Source organism: Cryptotermes secundus, unplaced genomic scaffold (genome assembly GCF_002891405.2).
Source record: "Cryptotermes secundus unplaced genomic scaffold, Csec_1.0 scaffold1440, whole genome shotgun sequence".
Taxonomy (NCBI): Eukaryota; Metazoa; Arthropoda; class Insecta; order Blattodea; family Kalotermitidae; genus Cryptotermes; species Cryptotermes secundus.
In genome coordinates, this window is record NW_019733339.1 from 1 (window position 1) to 19,561 (window position 19,561).

Here is a 19,561-nt window from a genome sequence, read left to right on the forward strand (position 1 = left end):
TATGGAATTGGAATTTTACCTGATATATAGAATGAATTAGATGAAAATAGTTTTATGTTTTGATGAAATATTACTATAAATTTTATATTACATAATGAATTTTTATAACTTTGACTCATGCCTTAGCATACAGCTTGTTTATATTGTATCTGGTTTACTGTTATCAATTGTTGTATTGGATTATTGTCTTATCTCACATAATTTTGTCAATTTTATTAATGAAGTGAACCAGAATTAGAATTTTNTATTGTATCTGATGTAAATTTGTTTATGTATGTCCGCTTTATGCTTTATAATTGTTTGCATGTATGTTTGTTTTGTTTTTTGTTTTTGACATGTTTCAATTAATTATTGTAACTTAAATTTTGATCTTGTGACTCATTCTATATCCTATGGCTTGTATTATGCCTGTATCAGGATCAATTAGAAAGTGAAATGAATGAATGAATGAATGAATTGAAAATTATGTATTAGGGTCTGGTACTCTAGATGTAGGTACCAGAGAGGTGGTGTTTGTAAATTTGTTCGTAAGGAATTATGTTTTAGTCATGTTGATTTAGCAATCTACTATGTGGAAAAAATTTTAGAATTATGTGCTGTTAAAATAGTCTAATGGTCTGGGTTTAGTTGTTTGTTTATATAGATCTCCTGCAGGTGACTTTTGTCAATTCTTGAATTTGTTAGAAAAAGTTTTGTTGTTTTTGTATAAACCATCTATTGAATTATTAATATGTGGAGATTTTAATGTTTATTATTTATTAAACGATAACCGTAAACAGCAATTGGACAACATTTTAAACACATTCAATACGGTACATAGTTAATTTCCCGACTAGACTGCAAAATAATCATGCTTCAGCTATTGACAACATTTTAATAGATAAATCAAGATTACCTTCTTGTATAACATTACCCCTATGTAATGCACTGTCTGATCATGAGGCACAATGTTTCATACCTGATAAATATTTTGCTACTACTTATAAAATTAACAATAAATCAAGATCTAGTCATAAATCTGGATTGCTGACTAGTGAAACTATTATTTCACTGAACAGCTATCTTATGAAAAATGGAATGAAGTTTATCTTAATACTGATGTTAATTGTGCTTGTAATAAATTTTTATCTATATTTTTAAACATTTATGAAGCAAGCTTCCCTGTTGTCTACTTGAGCAATAACAATGATAAAAGTTGAATTACTACTGGTATAAAGACATCTTGTAAATGTAAAAGACTTTATATAAGTTAATCGAATATAGTAACGATCCAAGAGTAAAAACTTATTATAAAAAGTATTGTCTTATTTTAAGGAAAGTAATTTATGAAGCAAAAAAATTATATCATAATCAGTTAATTGAAATTTCTAACAGAAATAAAACAGCATGGATTATTATAAGAAATGTATTGCATAAATCCACCAAAGACAATTATATGCCGGTTACGTTTAAAATGGATAATAGGAACATTCAATCTAAAGATGTGGCTCATGCTTTCAAGGAGTATTTTTTTAATATTGCTCATAGTCTGCAAACACATCCAGATAAAACTAATTCACCTCTTAAATTATTAAAGAATGCTTATCAGCCTACTTTTCAGAGTATGAAAGTAATTCCTGTAACCAAAGGAGAAATTATCAATATACAGTAAAACTTGGTTATAGCAACATCGGTTTCTGCGACACCTTGTCTATTGCGTCAAATATTCAATGGTACGAACTAATTCCTCATAAAGCAACTGTTTTTATACCTTGCTTAGTACGACATGCACAAATGCATCAACCTCGTATGTAACGTCATTTTCATTCCTGAATTTCTCTGATATGGTGATTGAACGTAATTTAGAAAGTGTGTATTGGGNGCAGTAGCGAAAACATGGCAATGAAAAGGAAAGTTTTAAGCATTGAAGAGAAAGTTAAAGTGATTCGTGAAATAGAAAATGGAAGGAAAAAAGCTGATGTATGCCGCGAATTTGGTTTGGTGAATTCTACAGTACAAACGATATGGAGAATCCATATTAATTCCACGTTAATGTTACGTTAGTCTGTACTTAACTACGTATTTCACTAAAAAAAATGCAACATTTTAACTCGGTTTTGGTAAATTTTTACGTGACCAACATGAGGCTACTGTGGAAGTGCCCATTTCGGTTACGACATTCGTTTATAACGACACTATTTTTAGGTCCCTTTGATGACGTTATAACCAAGTTCTACTGTAATTTGTTCTTTAAAATCAAAGAAGTCCTCTGGTTATGATGGGATTTCATCTAAAATATTAAAACTTTGTAGCATCTTTATAAGTGCGCCCCTTTCCTACATCTGTAATATGTCTATCATTACTGGTGTATTTCCTGAACACTTGAAGTATGCTGTTATGAAGACCCTGTATAAGAAAGGAGATAAGGTTGATATTACGAACTATAGACCTATTTCTATGTTGACCGTATTTAGTAAAGTTATGGGAAAAGGTATGCATTGTAGATTGAGTCAGCATCTACAAGTCAATAATATTCTGGTGCAGGAACAATTTGGCCTTAGGGAAAATTTCTCAACAGACCATGCTGCTTTTTCTTTTATAACTGGCATACTTCAGGCCTAGAATGACAAACTGCAAACTGCAGGGATTTTTTGTGACCCTGCTAAGGCTTTTGACTATGTTAATTATGAGATATTGACATCTAAACTAGAGTATTATGGTGTCTGGGGTTGTATATTAAACTGGTTCAAATCATATCTATTGGATAGAAAACAGAGAGTTTACATTAAAGCTAATGATGGTCAGGACTATTCTTCATCTTGGGAAAGAGTTAAACAAGGGGTTCCACAGGGGTCGGTTTTGGGACCCCTTCTATTTATTATTTACATTAATGATTTGCCTCCATATATTAATAAACTGGCTAAAGTTTTTCTTTTTGCTGATGATACCAGTATTTTGGCTACTGGTAATAATCATGATGAGCTTAAGCATGAAGTCATGGGTGCAGTGTCTCTTATTATAAATTGGTTCACAGCTAATAAGTTGGCTTTAAATATCACTAAACTAATACTATTAGATTTGCTCTAAAACAGTCTTATAACTCTCTGGCAGTCGCTAGCGGGAATTTGTTTATGAATGAAGTTCCTGTGATTACATTTTTGGGTCTGCAAATTGATAGGAATTTGGAGTGGAAGGGTCATGTAGAGTATATTCTCCCTAAACTTAGTTCAGCTATTTTTGTAATTAGGAGTTATCTTATTTTATGAGTAAAAAATTTTTACGAATGGTGTATTTTTCTTATTTCCACTCTATTCTTAAGTACGGAATAATTTTCTGGGGCAACTCAACGAATAATGCCAGAGAAAAAAAAACAATAAGGATTATATCTGGAGTGGGACCTAGAGACTCGTGTAGGGATCTTTTTAGGAAATTGAATATACTGCCATTGTCATGTGAATACATTCTCTCATTGATGATGTTTGTGATTGATAATCAAACTAAATTTTGTTCAGGTTTAGATGTTCATGGTTTGAATACAAGAAATTGAAAGCAATTATATTTGCCAAACTCGAATCTTTCTGCTTTTCAGAAAGGTACTATGTTTACTGCTATTAAACTATTCAACAGATTGCCCATAACCATTCAAAGCCTTAAAGAGGATAGAATTAGTTTTAAAAATAGGCTGTTTTTATAGCTTATGAATAGTTCCTTTTATACAGTTTCTGAATATGTGGAGCATAACATAAACAATTAGTTTTAATTATTCTGTTATCCGTGTGTTTAATTTTTTTTTTGATATGATGACCTTCATGTCCATTGTTTTGGACTTGTGAAATGAAATGTAAGTATGTATGTATGTATGTATGTATGTAGGATGGCTAGGTAAGGAATACAGCAGGAACAGACAGATCAGGGACAAATCACCTTTAAGCAATGTGCCTGGCTGAATGAACAAGTTCTCAACACAAATATTTAATAGATGTAACACATCCTCAAATGTTCTAGGAGATGAGACTGTGATTACAAAACAACTCCTCCCTTAATCTCCTTGGTTCACTCTAAGCAGACGACACTGGGGGTGCTCACAGTGGTAACTAAGAGGTTTATTGTCTTCTGGGAGGTGAAGCCATGCAATTTGGTACATTCAAGAACACACTACTTCTCAGAAAAAGAATATACTTTTGGAGAAGTAATGTTTCCAGAAGCTTCCAATGATATCAATACGAACAATTTCACTCTCTGCATCTGTATTAGCAACAGGCCATCACCTTACACTGTATATCCAAAATTAAGACATGTGCCATTTCTGTTCAAATCTATATAAAAAAGTGATGAACCGGTTCGTTTCAAAGCAACAGTTCTTTCTTCTTCCAGGATGTTTTCACTGTGTTGCCTGCAACCTTCTGCCTTCAACTTCAGTAAGTTGAGAGTCTAAACCCGATGATACAGGGGGAGGGATGGCCAGAACCAAGGCCCTCAACGAACCGACAGAAAGAGAACAGTGAAAAATACATCTGGCCTATTCATTTTCTCTCTCCTCCACTTCCTCCCCTATCCCAATCAGCTACTGTTTGTAGTTTATCTGTTGCCCCACTGAAGCTGCCATTGCAAAATAACCCTTTAAAGGGCCACTGTTCCCTTACCTCATTTCCTGTGCCTTCCTTCTTCCTCCTATTGGCTATTTCTCCCATTGACTCTACCCTCAGAAAACAGCCCTCTGACGAACCATCATACTTCTTCACTGTTCTCCTTACTCCTGTTGGTTCGCTCAGAACCGTGGCCCCTCTCCCTGTATCCATTAAATTTCCTTACAGACAGCTTACTCTTCTACCTGAAGATGGAGGCAGCACATTCATTCAGAACATCATTCATGAATCAACAGAGCATACAGCATCCATCGCCTTACAGAAGACAGTAATCTCCATGATCACCACTGTGAGACCTCAAATCTTTTCCATAAACATTCTGATCTGCAATACATGTTGACTAAATACTTCCCAACATGTTGATGGTTCAACATTCGGAACAATACACAGATGCGTATCAATTTGTACTATACATTGCAGAGAATACAAGCCATTTAAACAAATGGTCGAACATAAAACTGCAGGCAGAGAGAGACGACCTGTGAATGACAGACAACTTCGGTCCACATTACAAGTAACATGCAGGCTGTGAAAGGTTTGCAAGGTCTATGCTCTGTAACACATAAGGCAGAATAAACTGCCTCTGTTGATAAATTAGTTCCAACACATCCACCCCTGCCTGTTTCAGGTTTTTGTGATGTTAATTATGTTCATTCCATAAGGGAGAAGCATAACAGATCACTGTAGGTCATGGTGAAAGGGCCGAGAAGGCCCACCCCTTATACATCTATTCCATAAGGGATCCAATGGTCAAGCTCTTGAAAACCAAATGTTAACTTTGTTGAAGGAATGTGAAAAAGAACAAATCAACGGGTAAATTTTCAGTTTTATCAACACGAATAGGAAGGGACTGTTCGTGTAACTGAAGACAAATGGTATTACTGAAATATCTGCATTATGAGACTTAAGCAATTGCAAGTGAAAACAGATGTTCAGTATTTTCAATAACTCTTTGCTTTCCTTTCTATACACCACCTTCACAACACTTCTCACCCACCAGTGTCTCCCTCTGCCAGTTACATTTACCAACACCCACATCAGTCTGATACATTTCTGATGACTTGGGTGCCAGGTCCTTCATACTTATGATGGTCAAAAATCAAAATCACATCTTTCGACTCAAATTCAGTCAAAGTCCAAACAGCTGCATTGATCAGATCGGCTCTACTCCTCGGGCAGGTCTCCCCAGTCTATAGGTTTCTTCCCATGTCCTTTCAGCAACTCATTGCAGCGGGAGAAGTGGCCACATCCCAGGAATCCACGATGTGCAGAAAGTGGGGACGGATGTGTCGACATAAGCAGGTGATGCCGCTTCTGTGTGCGATAGAAAATAAAGCCACGCCAAACTTCATACATTATCTACCATCTTCTTACAACTCATTTGAAGATATATTTATCGTCAGCAGTTGATATACGATATTAAAATAACTAAACAAACAGGTATGCAAATACTGAAACAGGCTGTGTGCATGTGTACTGAGTTCAAATGGCTCAAGACTGGCTCTAATGGCAGGATGTTGCGAGTGCAGTCATATGACTCATCCAACGAGTAAAGTACATTTGACATCAGACTCCCACAGTATCACACCACCACTGCCTTTTGGTAAACAACACAACACACTTCAATATAAACTGGAGTCCTGAACTACAGCCAATGTCTCACTAGATGGTAGCACTTGATCATACAGGGCTATCAAGACAAGTGTGGAACAATGAGCTGTATGTTGTTTGGTCCTTACTTCATGTAACTGTGCCAAATGAGAAAATACAAGATGATTATGTAGTCAGGAAATTATAAGGGAGAAGTGGTTGTGATCTATTTAATCATTATCATCTGGGAAAAGGGATATTACATCTCCTTCTATTACATGGCATTACAGCCACATTTTAACCCCTTTAGCAGTGGCTTATAATCTGTGTTCCTTAAATCATGACATAGCTGAGCGACTGGTAGGTAGTTAACATATGACATACATCATTACTGAATCCAGACAGCTATGAAAACCGATTCCACACAGTGCTGTCACCTCTTGCAAAACCCAGAACTACATGCAAACACAGTCATAGTCAGTATAAATAATGGAACATAACAAACACTGTACAGCATGACCCCCAACATTTTACTGGGCCATGAGAAGTCCTGGAAATACCAGTGAAAAGTTTAACTGCTATTAACTGCTCAAATGAATAACCACTTGCATCATCCACAGTCACAACACAACTGACTCTCTTCAACCATGCCCTGCAAGCATATGCAACTGACACTGTCTCCATTTTCTACTCTCACAGTGTACTACAGCATACATGGAAAGTTAGTTAGGCCACCCTATGTACACTGTAACACAGAAAGACTCTACAAAGACTAACATGGAAATGAGAAAGTACCTTATCAACAGCAGCTGCCTTCTTCTGCGCATATGAACCCCACAGCAGGAAGACAACACCACGAGAATTGTCACTGATATATTTCACAACCGCATCTGTCAGCTGCTCCCAGCCTTGGTCCTTGTGAGAGTTTGCACTGTGAGCTCGAACTGTGAGGCACGCGTTTAGAAGCAGGACGCCTGTGAGTACAGACAGATGAACTGACCACAACAGCTTCACCACAAGTTCACCAATTCACCTCATCTTGCATCCAGTGCAATACAGTAATCAATGCCTTAACAAGTCAAGTGGTTCTTATCTCTTCCACAGTGCCACATTAAATTCCCCCAGACATTTAATTTCATAATTTTTTCTCCCTTTTTAATATGCAATATATCAATAGTGTGTAATTATAAAATTATGGAACAAAAAGCCCCTGAAAGACCAATTATCAGACTTTACATATCTGTATTTTCATTTCTACAGCCATTACATTAACGTTTATATATATATATTTTTTTTAGTAAAATTCCGTTCATCTCCCACAAAAAAAAAACACACACACACGCATGAAAGATCCTCTGTGCTGTTTTGAGGTTTCCTTGGTGGTGGCAATTGCAAATGTCCACCAACTATTTCTTCATAGAATTTTGTGTTTTCATTCAATCCTCCTTCGGAAATGCGACCACTACTTCCAATGTCACACAACAAATTTGCAGTTTTCATTGGCTGTATTGGGGAAAACCAAACTACTTGACTTTTACAATGCCAGAAGAGGGATCCACCTACTTTGGGTGGGATAATTTGCACAGGTTTGGCGTCAACTGCTCCCAAGCTATCCGGAAATTGCCATTTCTCTTCAAATTCATTGCCTGTTTTAACCATTCGAAAAGAAAAAGTCAACAAATACTTTTACAGCATTTTTAATTTCCAGGCTGATTACTCCTTTAAAGAACAGCGGTGAATACAGAGCAAAATCCTAAAACTTATGAAAGAGAACTTCAATTGCTTTGTAATATGCCAATGAGAAAAATATCATTTTCTGCAACATGTATTGATACAATCTTAATATAATATAAATTCCTAATACAACAAGACCGTAAATTTTCTTTGATGTTTTTGTATTGATAAACACATACTGAAACTTTTTTTTAAATTTTGGATGATAGTTTATTGTTAACAAAGTATTTCATACCTTACAGCACTGTCCTTTTGGTTCCTTACACATTGCTCTGGAATTACTACTCCCAGAGCCTGGCCAGAGGTCACAGCAGAAAACTTTAATCTTCATAGTTCTTGCCACTTGCTAAGAACCAAAACGTAACACTGAGTCTTTTGTGATGAGTGGCTGCTCTTCTCATAACTGTGTCTCATTTTTCAATACATGGAATAATTTTCTGAAGAAAATTCTGTGTAGCTTCATCCATCTTTAAAAAATCAAACCAGTCTCCCAGATCTAACCTCAATTTGCCTAGTAGGTTTGTGTGTGAGAGAAAATTTTGTTTCAATATCCAATTTGCTGCCAACTTTTACCTAGTTAGCTTTCTCCTAATCTTTTTCTTCCTAACGATGGCAACAGCCATGTACAATATATCATCTGACATATTTTTGACACCTGAAGAACCCTGAGCAGGAAATGACCAGAAAGACAGAACAGTGTGTGTGGGCCTTCTCAGTGCTCCATCTTAGCTTCAGACTTAAGTCTGTGCAAGGAACATGTGTGGCAGTCTTAGGAAGCACATGAAGCAAGAAGTTAACAGACCAACTCTTCACACAATTAAAGAACCAAAACACTATCAGACATAAGATTATCTCTATTTCACAAGAACCTCAATATATAAATGTAAACTCTTAGTACAACAGACAGCTTTTCTGGCATCTTCAGTAATTCAGTCAAGTTTTAGTTGCGATGTTAAAAGTGATGGCTTGTTGCGTCTGCTAGGAGCCTGAAGAAAGCTGTGCATGCCTTTGTCGTTATCTTCCATTGTCCACCCATCTCATGCTCCTTGATCCAAATAACATTTGGTGAAGAGCACAAATTATGAAGCCCCTCGCTATAGACATTTCATACAAATTATTTACATTAAATACTTCATAATATACCCAAGTTACACACCCACACAAACATTTCTTAATGTAACTACAGTTCTCAAATATTCAGAGTCAATCAGTGACATTATTAAAGTCTGNCAGAAAACTTTAATCTTCATAGTTCTTGCCACTTGCTAAGAACCAAAACGTAACACTGAGTCTTTTGTGATGAGTGGCTGCTCTTCTCATAACTGTGTCTCATTTTTCAATACATGGAATAATTTTCTGAAGAAAATTCTGTGTAGCTTCATCCATCTTTAAAAAATCAAACCAGTCTCCCAGATCTAACCTCAATTTGCCTAGTAGGTTTGTGTGTGAGAGAAAATTTTGTTTCAATATCCAATTTGCTGCCAACTTTTACCTAGTTAGCTTTCTCCTAATCTTTTTCTTCCTAACGATGGCAACAGCCATGTACAATATATCATCTGACATATTTTTGACACCTGAAGAACCCTGAGCAGGAAATGACCAGAAAGACAGAACAGTGTGTGTGGGCCTTCTCAGTGCTCCACCTTAGCTTCAGACTTAAGTCTGTGTGCATGGAACATGTGTGGCAGTCTTAGGAAGCGCATGAAGCAAGAAGTTAACAGACCAACTCTTCACACAATTAAAGAACCAAAACACTATCAGACATAAGATTATCTCTATTTCGCAAGAACTTCAATATACAAATGTACACTCTTAGTACAACAGACAGCTTTTTTGGTATTTCCAGTAATTTAGTCAAGTTTTAGTTGTAATGTTAAAAGTGATGGCTTGTTGCGTCTGCTAGGAGTCTGAAGAAAGCTGTGCATGCCTTTGTCATACCTTCCATTGTCCGCCCATCTCATGCTCCTTCATCCAAATAACATTTCGTGAAGAGCACAAATTATGAAGCTCCTCGCTACAGACATTTCATACAATTTACATTAAATACTTCATAACATACCCACGTTACACACTGACAGTAACATTTCTTAATGTAACTACAGTTCTCAAATATTCAGAGTCAATCAGTGACATTATTAAAGTCTGTGTAGAATTTTCATTCAGTAACAGAAGATTTAGTTCCCCAATGTTGCAGTACCGGTGGCTAAACTCTGGTCTTGTGAAGAAGCTACAGTCTATCACAGAACTGTAGGTACACTCCAATGGAAGGATATGCTTGTTCAGAAGAACAAAGTCTCATAATCAGCCTGTACGAAACAGTGTCACACTAACTGTGTGTGTGTGGCAGAGCTGGCTGGCACAATGGTACATTTTCTCATTAATAATACTGTCATTCCCAATTGAAGCATGATTGCCAGCCCTATGTAACTGAAAGATAAAAATTCCCTAATTCTGGATAATAAATCCCAAAAATATGGCTGCCAACCCAATATTACCAGATTCAATATCCCTATTCCTGGATGATAGGTTAGGTATCTACTATAAAATTAGTGAGTTATCTAGTCATGACAGATAAAATGGACTGTCATTCCCCAGACATTATTACTGCGTCCACTCACCTTGTCTTGCCCACCCAATCAGATTACCATGATGTGGAGCCTCAAACCCAGGAATATCATGACTCAGCTCCTTGTACATGTTCAACAAACTGAAAGAAACATGTTACATATGAGGTTCTCATAGAAGTGACTATGGGGAGTGCCATCTTCTGGGACATGACACTGTGCGGTCCCTCATAAAGTCACAGACATTCTTGTGAAATGCTAAACAGTATCACACCCCAGAAGCCAGCACCCGCACATCTTCTGAATGCAGTCTAGCTACCAAAACATTTCAACCAACTACAATTAACTCACTCATTCCATACAGCAGGGTCCTTCTTGCAAAGGTAATAGTTGCTAAACTACTCAACAAGTTCCCAGTATTTTATGTAGCCTGAATGTTTATTACCATGATCACAACAGCCCCCCACTGGTCTATGTCCTCAATAAGGTGAATCAAATCCACTGCCCCCTCCCCTTATATTCCATTAAAATCCATTTTAATGTCACCATCCCACATCCCAGGTCTTCATAATGGTCAATTTCCTTCAGGTTTCTCTATCAAAATTTTGCATTAAGTTTCCTTCGTTCCTGTTCATGTTACATGCCCTGCCATTCTCATTCTTGCCTTGTTCATTCAAACTATAAAGCTACCCATGAGACACTTTTCTCTAGTCCCCTATTACGTGCCTCCAACACATGCAACAGAAATGTTACCAAAGCCCATTACTGACTACTAGAAGAAAAGTATGGGAAAATAGCAGAACAAACACAAAGACAGAAAGTACTGTACTAGGCAGGTTCAAAACGTGCCAGAGTAGGAACAATATCTAAAATCTGGTGGCACTAACAAGCCCTTAGACACAACTGTGCCCAGGATACCACCTTGCAGTAGCCGTACACTTCCGCCCAGGTTCAAAATGTTTCTGGAAGCCAGCTCATGCAAGCCCAGCACATCACAAACTGCAGCGTTTGGTGCACACTTACCTTGGAGGAGGGGGAACTCCATTGGGAACACTGAAACACAGACCTGCAACACAGAAAAATCAGTTCAGCAAAACTCACTCTCAAACTCACTTTATGAAGTAGCATCACTCAACTGCTGTGGCTATAATGTTAGGATTCCAAATGTACTCACAAGCTGCATAAGCAATACCTAACTGGCACTGCACATCACTGATTAACACAGTAACAACGTCATGCACCCACATGTCTTGTAGCGTCACCTTTACCCCAGTTGACTGGCATCTCCATGACGTTAAGAAGTACAAGCTCAGACTGTACCTGTATTTTATTCTGACTTCATCAGATGGCAGCCTTGTACCCCTCTGTCTTTGACCAAATTATGAATTTAATTTAATACATGCCAACAATCTACGAGTAGATAAAATTGATGCTTTACAGCCCATAAAGAAGGGCCTTCATCTGGGAAATGCTTTCCAGGATAGCAACTATGCTGACAGAGCTACTGGGCCAGCCTTACTCTGCGAGAGAGATACGGACGGCCAGGAGGAAACCCACTGCTGTTCTACAAATCTGAGAACCAGAAAAGTTATGAGAACTGTACCATGAGCTTGTTGAGGATTGTGGTAAGGATCCTGCCCCAGGATGACGACTTTCACTTGTGAGATGGGACATGTGTGCGTCCACGTCCAGACCTGGTCTTCAGGTGGGTACACTGTGTGAGATGCCCTCTCAGCCACAAGGAACTGGTTCAGCTGAAAGCAAATCACACACTTGGTGCAATGGTGCCACAACACACAAGCTGGTGTCAAGTGTTCACTGATCTGTGACAAGGTATGCAACAGTTGGCACTACTGATCATCCCAATGGCTCCATAAGTGCTTATAATGTGAAGGCAATTTAGTAACAGAACTCTTAAGACATGCCCTGTGTACTCATATCATGAAGCTGACTCTATATTAGGATAAGTTTAACTGCGAATTTGGTTGTCTGCATGTTTAGTGTGACCCCTATAGCCACAGTGTAGATACTGACTGCTTTTTGACTGCACCACTGAGAAGCAAACGTGATGTGATTCAAATTTTGGTCAAAATGGTTTGAGACCTTATATCTAGACCTTGTTCCAAGCAACTCGCCCCACTTCAGGCTGCTAAAAGAACATCACATGGATGCAAGACTTTTCAAGATGTGTGAGGGGCGCATTTACTTGGCCTCAGGAGCAAGTTGTTCTCAGGTAGAATCATGAAGCTGGCAAACTAAAATAACAAACAAGTGTTTGGAGAAGCAGGCATGTTACATCAAAATATGCTGCTGCAAGCATCTCTTCCCCCTTCCTCTTTGCACATTTTATATAATAAAAATAAACTGCCTTCATAGATTACTAAAGCAGTATCTCATTCTCCCAAGCACACCATCTGCCCATCTTTCAGCGTTACTCCCCTGTCTTATGCACAGGTTGAACAAGTTCCTTGTCCTACACGAAACTGGAATATTCTGTAATGCACCTTACATTAATAAAGCAGTAATGGAATTTTGGTTGTGACTTTTGAGATGCTAAGTACCACTTCTGACCAGTTAGAATCTTGGCCAAAGAAACAGCCACGCCATATTGCGATTTTCTTCAGGACTCTGCACGACTGGTAGGACAGTACTGAGAGTCCCTTAAATTGGTTGACCACATCTCCTAATCTCCTGCTTTCTGTCGAAAACTGCCCACCTTCGGCTTTCTGCAACGTACATCATATTCAGCAAACTCTGTTACCCAGCACATATGGGGAAAGCAGTGTGCAGAGTACATAAATCTGCTGAGTGCAATACAAAAGACACTCTTACGGAAACCCAATACAAAGCAACTCACTTCTGCTTTACTTCTTGTGCATCTGTCTCCCGAGGCAACACAGTGGATTCGTGGGTGGACTTCAAATACACTGTAGTGCAATCACAAATGACACCATGGATGAGGGGAGGCTACAGGAGTGCCTTTGCTTGGAGAACTATATATCTGCCATCAAGTGAATATAGACACATCTCAACTTTGTTTTTGAAGTAGCTTGATATCCAGTTGGATGGCTGGATTCAATGTCCCCCACTCCCATTTAAATTTGGAAAACAATGACACAAAAAAAGCAACTTACTTTTTTATGGGACTACATTCTCATTATTCTGATAAATCAAAACTTGCATGGGATCTTCCACTGTCACATGGCAAACCCATTACTTGATAAGACACATTTTTCTGCATCTAACATATCCTCCTTTACATATCATAAACAAGAGAAATGAAATGCAATTTTGCAAAAAATTCTCAATTTTCAACGTGCTGAAGGAACACAAGTTATGTAATATGTCAGGAACAAGTAATCTCCGGTTTCATTGTGTTGTGTATATTCTGTACTGATGTGAATATATGAAATCCATTTAGTATATATGATGGCATATGAAGAGTTTGTGGCGATTTAGGTTTCTTTCATTTTCAAAACCTCCATGCAGAAGACAACCACACAGACTAGTTCAGTACAATAATGCAGATGGAGCTCTAACCTGAAACTAACAAGATAACCCAAGTGGACATTATATGGGTCTATGTAAGTAATATGATGGCAATATGCCTATGTAAATGCCTGAAATCATATATCCAAGAATGGAATAAGACATATCTGACTAAATTCAATCCTTATATGCAATACCAGCACCACTGGTATAACCACACACCCTCGCTTTGACGTATCGTACATGAAATTGAAAATGACTCGAAACCACGTACAGCAACCCAGTATATTACTGACGTCCCAGTGTTAACAATCAATACCTTCATGAAGTACGGTTTCCCGAATTCTGGAGATAATGCTTCAAACCAAGAGCCCCCAATGTTCACATGCAAGGCTGGATATCGTTTCGAAATCAACTTAATTTTCGCCTGAAGATAATTATTGAAGAATGGCGATTTCCGATTTGTGTCTGTACTTTGCTCTTTCGAAGTGAGGTCCTTTTCTTGAACGCAATCTGACTTTGGTTTCTTATTTGGTATATCTCTTTCACTGTCATTAATGCAAGACAGAGGCCTTTTTACAGCCAAAGGTTTAAAAAAATTCAATATATTCTTTTGACAAGACATGTCACATACAAAATACACACAAAGTTCTAAACAACTGTAACTTCGTTTCCACTGCAAAGAAATAAAACTCTACACCGCTCTACATCATTTCCTGCACTTTTCCCGCCGAACAGGTTAGCCAATATCTGGCCATTATATTATACTATGTGAGTACGGCGGCTAGTGCTGCAGAACATATGCGATTCAAAGCATTTGGCGTTCTTGGTTGTAAGCAGTCAATGGCAGAGTTTTTCTTCGTCTAATAAACGATATCTTTATCAGATTTCATCACACAGTACACACATACAAGTTTCTGTTTGAGTGTGGTAAAGCTTGGTTCTGCAGATTTTATGATGGACACCGTGTTTTGCAAGTCGAATGATTAGACGCTGCAATTCATATTTGCCTTCAGTCCATATCACGCGTAGGTGGTACCAACCTTACCCGTTTAATTGGCTGCCAACTTTACTAATCCCCGCCATGCATCACCGATGAGACAGACGCCCGCATGTCCCTCACCTTCTTCAATACTCTAATAGATGGCAGGAGGAACCGCTTTCTCAATTTGGGCAAGAACGGTAAAGGGGCAGGTGAGGAAGCTACATTGCATGGTGCTAATGAAATGGCCTGTCTTTGTGTTCAACGAGATGAAGATAACCGTCGTGACTTCATGTCTATAAACCGTATGAGAGCAGTCCACTTCATTGTAAAAGCAGCTTAAGTAGATTTAACATTGTATCTACGGCTGAATGCGAATGTGGTGACGTGCTGCAAACGGAGGAGCATACCTTCTGGAGCTGTAAACTGTACGAGGGCCATAGGGTAGCAATGACGGACGTTTTGTCCGAGAACAGCGAAAAAGAATACCTAAAGTCAGTTACAAAGCTCTTAAGGCTAGAGGAAAAAACATTTATGCAAGGCGTCTGTTACAAACCGAAATTAACGGCCGTGGGGATTCGTTGCGCTGACCACGCGACACCTTCTATCCGCAAAAGTTGACACTAAACTTCACCGACAAGCGGCGGTCGCTCGGTCGGTATAGTTCGCTTGCGGACTAAAATCACGGAGTTTGTTTGTTTGTTTGTTTGTCTGTTACTCGCTCATAGAGCTGAGCCCTTCTTGAGAAGCCGCCAATTGTGGAGCTACTCAAGAACTTCGCAGAATTTTATGGAAACCGAAGGTACATTACCGTGCTCATAGGAGCCCTCCACTGGTCCCTATCCTGAGCCAGATCGATCAGTCAATACCATCCCATCCTATCCCTGTTACTTCATAAACAAAGTTCCTAAATGTATATGAAGAGAAAGAAGTAAATGTACAAAATATTAATAGTATATTCTTAGAGTTAGGGTAAGATATGTATTAAAAATTAAGGGGCGATCGCTATGATGGAATAAGATATTTATACGACTGTGCTAGAGAGGGCCGGATGGGCATTGCTTAGGACTTTTTTGTATATACATTTATTTTTCAAAACAAACCAAAATATAACAAAAGCCATCGCGAGAAGAGTTTCCTTGGAGGGGAGTACACATCACGTGACGTCGTTTGCTCCGACACACGAATGACACTTTTGCATAGGACGTTTTTAAGTCTTCCAGTTTTTCTGGCGTCATTTTGAGTGATTCCAGAGGCGCTAACAGAAGTTACTTATGAATGCAGATACTCATTACTATATGCGAGTTCGAAAAATATTAATTAATTCTACTGCATCATCTAATTAAGACTAATTTCAATTATTAGTATTCGCTTTGATGTGAAGTGCTTGCTGACCAGTAGAGAAAGGCGCGAAGAAAGGTGACTAGATTATTATGTAGGTTTGCCGATGAGGAATTGGAAGGGAAAAGTGAAATTATGTTCGAGTTATGCGATTTCACCCGCTGGAATTTTTTTTTCTGGAATACAACTGCCACATAAATCGAGTAATATCTGTACTGGAAAATTTGAAAGCTAATATATAAAAATGTACAAAATATATAAGGGATTTTGTTATAAAACAGGTTGTTGCACTAATTTTAGATAAAAATAAATCATGATTTTTCTAATTTAAGAAGTTATCAGCTCATAGACCCAGGTAAGTAAGTAAAAAAGTAAGCTATCCCTCTAACAGGCAGTGAAGGCCCATGGGGTTGTGAGACGTTGAGGTTCCCACATTATCTAGACAATCGGCTCAAAGATGGCGGTAAGGTTGTCAGCCTTACGCGCCTGCCGCGCTTTACTCCCCAGGAAAATTATTTAATTAATTCCTGGTACTCATTTCTGTCAGAGGCTGAGTAAACCCTAGGGTCTAGTGTGGCTGGAAGGATTAGGTCAACTGAAAAAATCCAATGATCTCATCGGGACTTGAACCCGCGACCTGCCGGCTTGTAGCATAGCCCCTCAACCAACTACGCTACCGCGTGCCCTCATTCTTCAGTCCTGAAGATGGAGGCAATATGTTCCTCCGAAACGTCAGTTTATTTCCAAACTACACGGTGATACAACTCAGAAAACTGTAATTCTTATTTTACTCTAGGAGAGCAACTTTCCAAACATACTACTTCATATGTCACTTCCGGCCCCATTCCAAAAGAAATACGCACGTGACGTCTAGGGGTTTCCCATTTGGTTCGATATGATAGATTAATATGTGAATAATAAAGATAGCAAGCCCCTAGTCCTTCTACATCGGACATCCACGCAATTACGGAATTACAAATTTCGTGTAACCGACCTGCCATCTGGCCTATTGACGATGTCCATCACTTTCCTTACAGCAAACACGCCGTTATTTGATTATGTCCTGATTTCTCGACAACCTGTCACGTTCTGTGTGCGTTCATTCCAAAATGGAAGAATGATGTCGTGAGCCCCCCCCCCCCNGTTATCTCTTTGAAATTACTGGAGGATAGATCAATAAATATACAAAGCTAATCCTCTTACAAGGAACAGCATATGACAAGTTAACCATAGAGCCTCTTACACCTTAATGGCATTCTCACCTTCTCTTGGTACATCAAGTTTTACACACGAGGCTTCGACGACCAAGCAAAGACGACATAGTTATTACATCTGCAATAATTGCAAAAATTCGCCTAGTACCTTCTGTACGTCTGCCTGTTCGCATGTCAAAATTGAACATTGACAAAATATTTTAATGAAATTTGATATTGGCAAGTTTCTTTTTTTTTTTCAAATTTGTCGACAAATTCCAATTTTGATTAACATCAGACAACAATAACGGACACTTCACATGGAGACATAAATTCGTTCCTGTAGCATCTCTAATGTAACTCGCTGAACATTTATCGGAGAGGCAATGTTTCAAAACAAATTGTAGGGAAAAATGCATCAGTCATCTTATGCCCAGCCAACTTTCCGTAAGTCTTGGGTTTTAGAGATGATAAAGCCAAATGGATTACATTCCGCGTGAGATCGTAACTAGAGATCCGTTGGGCATATTTCAAACAAATTTCATACTGGAAGTCGTTGCTCATTCGTCCGGTCTCTTCTGCGCTGTTCGGAGATCACTGACAGACTACAGTGCTGGACCATTAACAGACTGAACACGACAGAACTGTTGGCTGTGCTTGCATTTCCTAAATTATTGTGGTCCCTGTTATTCGTGTCCGTGAGCTGCAACGCGTTTTCATAAACGAGACCCTGGAGACAGAAACATTGCTGTACAACCATTAGATGTCGCTTAAAACAAACTGCTTTACCAAGACATGGATTTGAATTAATCTGCATTAAGTTTTCGTGCATGTCATTGAATCAGCTCGTACAAATCAATCAATACAGCCTCACGACTCTAATCAGTTAACTCATCGCCGTTAAAATACGACTCATTATATTTTCTCATCTTTCCAGATGTAACTTTGATTAGGTAAGAGGTCGCTGTGTCTAAACACCACACCGTCACGGCGTATGGGAAGCGTATAGGCAAAACTCCACTCACCAACCTTTGCATTAAGCCTTCACGCTCCGGCCGCCTTATTTCAAGTACAGAGTGGAGCAGAAGCTGGGTGATCGCCAAGAGAAGAGAAGAGTTCTGAACCCTGGCCAGAACTTAATCCAGGCCAGAAGTTGGAGCAGGCCTGCAGTATCCAGTTGCCGGCGGTCAGCGCAGTGAGCCTGTAAGTGAAGGTGGAGCAGGCCCGCAGTGTCCAGTTCGACCAGTTGCCCGCGGCCTGACCAGTCATGAGGTGCGGCGTGTGGCTGTTGAGGTTTGCCATGCTTCTCAGTGTGGCTGCAACCGCTCACCTGCATAACGTCATTTCCGCTTTTCTGGAAGACCTGGCACTTGTTCAGCAGTGGCGTAGTCTGACCCTGGTTCACTGCTCCGGTGAGTAAACAGCTCTCCCCCACTTAATTAGACTCCACAACAAGGACACGTAAGGTAGGGCGGAGGTATAGTTCCACGCACTCTTAACCTCGGCACTAGATTGAGGTGAGCGGTCAGCTTCACGCTAAAGCTGTCTTATCCCCGGTACCAATTGGATCACAGGCTGGGTGGGTCCCGGAGACGGTCTGGACGCTGTGGAGAATAGGAAAATATCTTGTCCGTGCCGCCAATCCAGCTTCGATTGTCCAGACCGTAGCCTAGTCACTATACTGACTGAGCTATCTTTGAACCTCAGGTGTCATGCACCGGTAAGGACTCCATTTTCACAAACGACGTCCTGATGACCGAGTCCTGACCGTGTTGCTCACTCAGAATAATAGGGCAAGACGAAAAGAAAACATCCAGGACAGCTCAGCTATGCGATGGACGACATGAGAATCAACGTTCGATTCACGGCAGGCACAACAGATTTCTCTCTTCTCCACAGCGTCCAGACCGGCCCTGGGGCCCACCCAGGCTTCTACACAGTGGATAGCGTGGTCTCTTTTTCCGGCAGTAAAGCGGCCGGGACATGAAGCTGACCACTCACCTTTATATAGTGCCAAAACTAAGAATACATGGAGCTATACTT

The 19,561-nt window shown here is 39.2% G+C and overlaps 1 protein-coding gene across 1 annotated transcript; it reads right to left on the bottom strand.

Moving 5' to 3' along the window:
- Positions 1 to 3,927: 3,927 nt before the first annotated feature.
- LOC111868119 (uracil-DNA glycosylase) lies at positions 3,928 to 14,992 on the bottom strand. The gene is made up of 6 exons (XM_023858518.2): positions 14,322 to 14,992; positions 12,117 to 12,267; positions 11,537 to 11,579; positions 10,568 to 10,656; positions 7,011 to 7,189; positions 3,928 to 5,939 (listed from the first exon to the last, which is right to left on the bottom strand). Exons 1-6 carry the CDS (start codon positions 14,625 to 14,627, stop codon positions 5,790 to 5,792), a joined length of 918 nt encoding a protein of 305 aa, XP_023714286.1. The 5' UTR covers positions 14,628 to 14,992; the 3' UTR covers positions 3,928 to 5,789.
- Between the last annotated feature and the right edge of the window lie 4,569 nt (positions 14,993 to 19,561).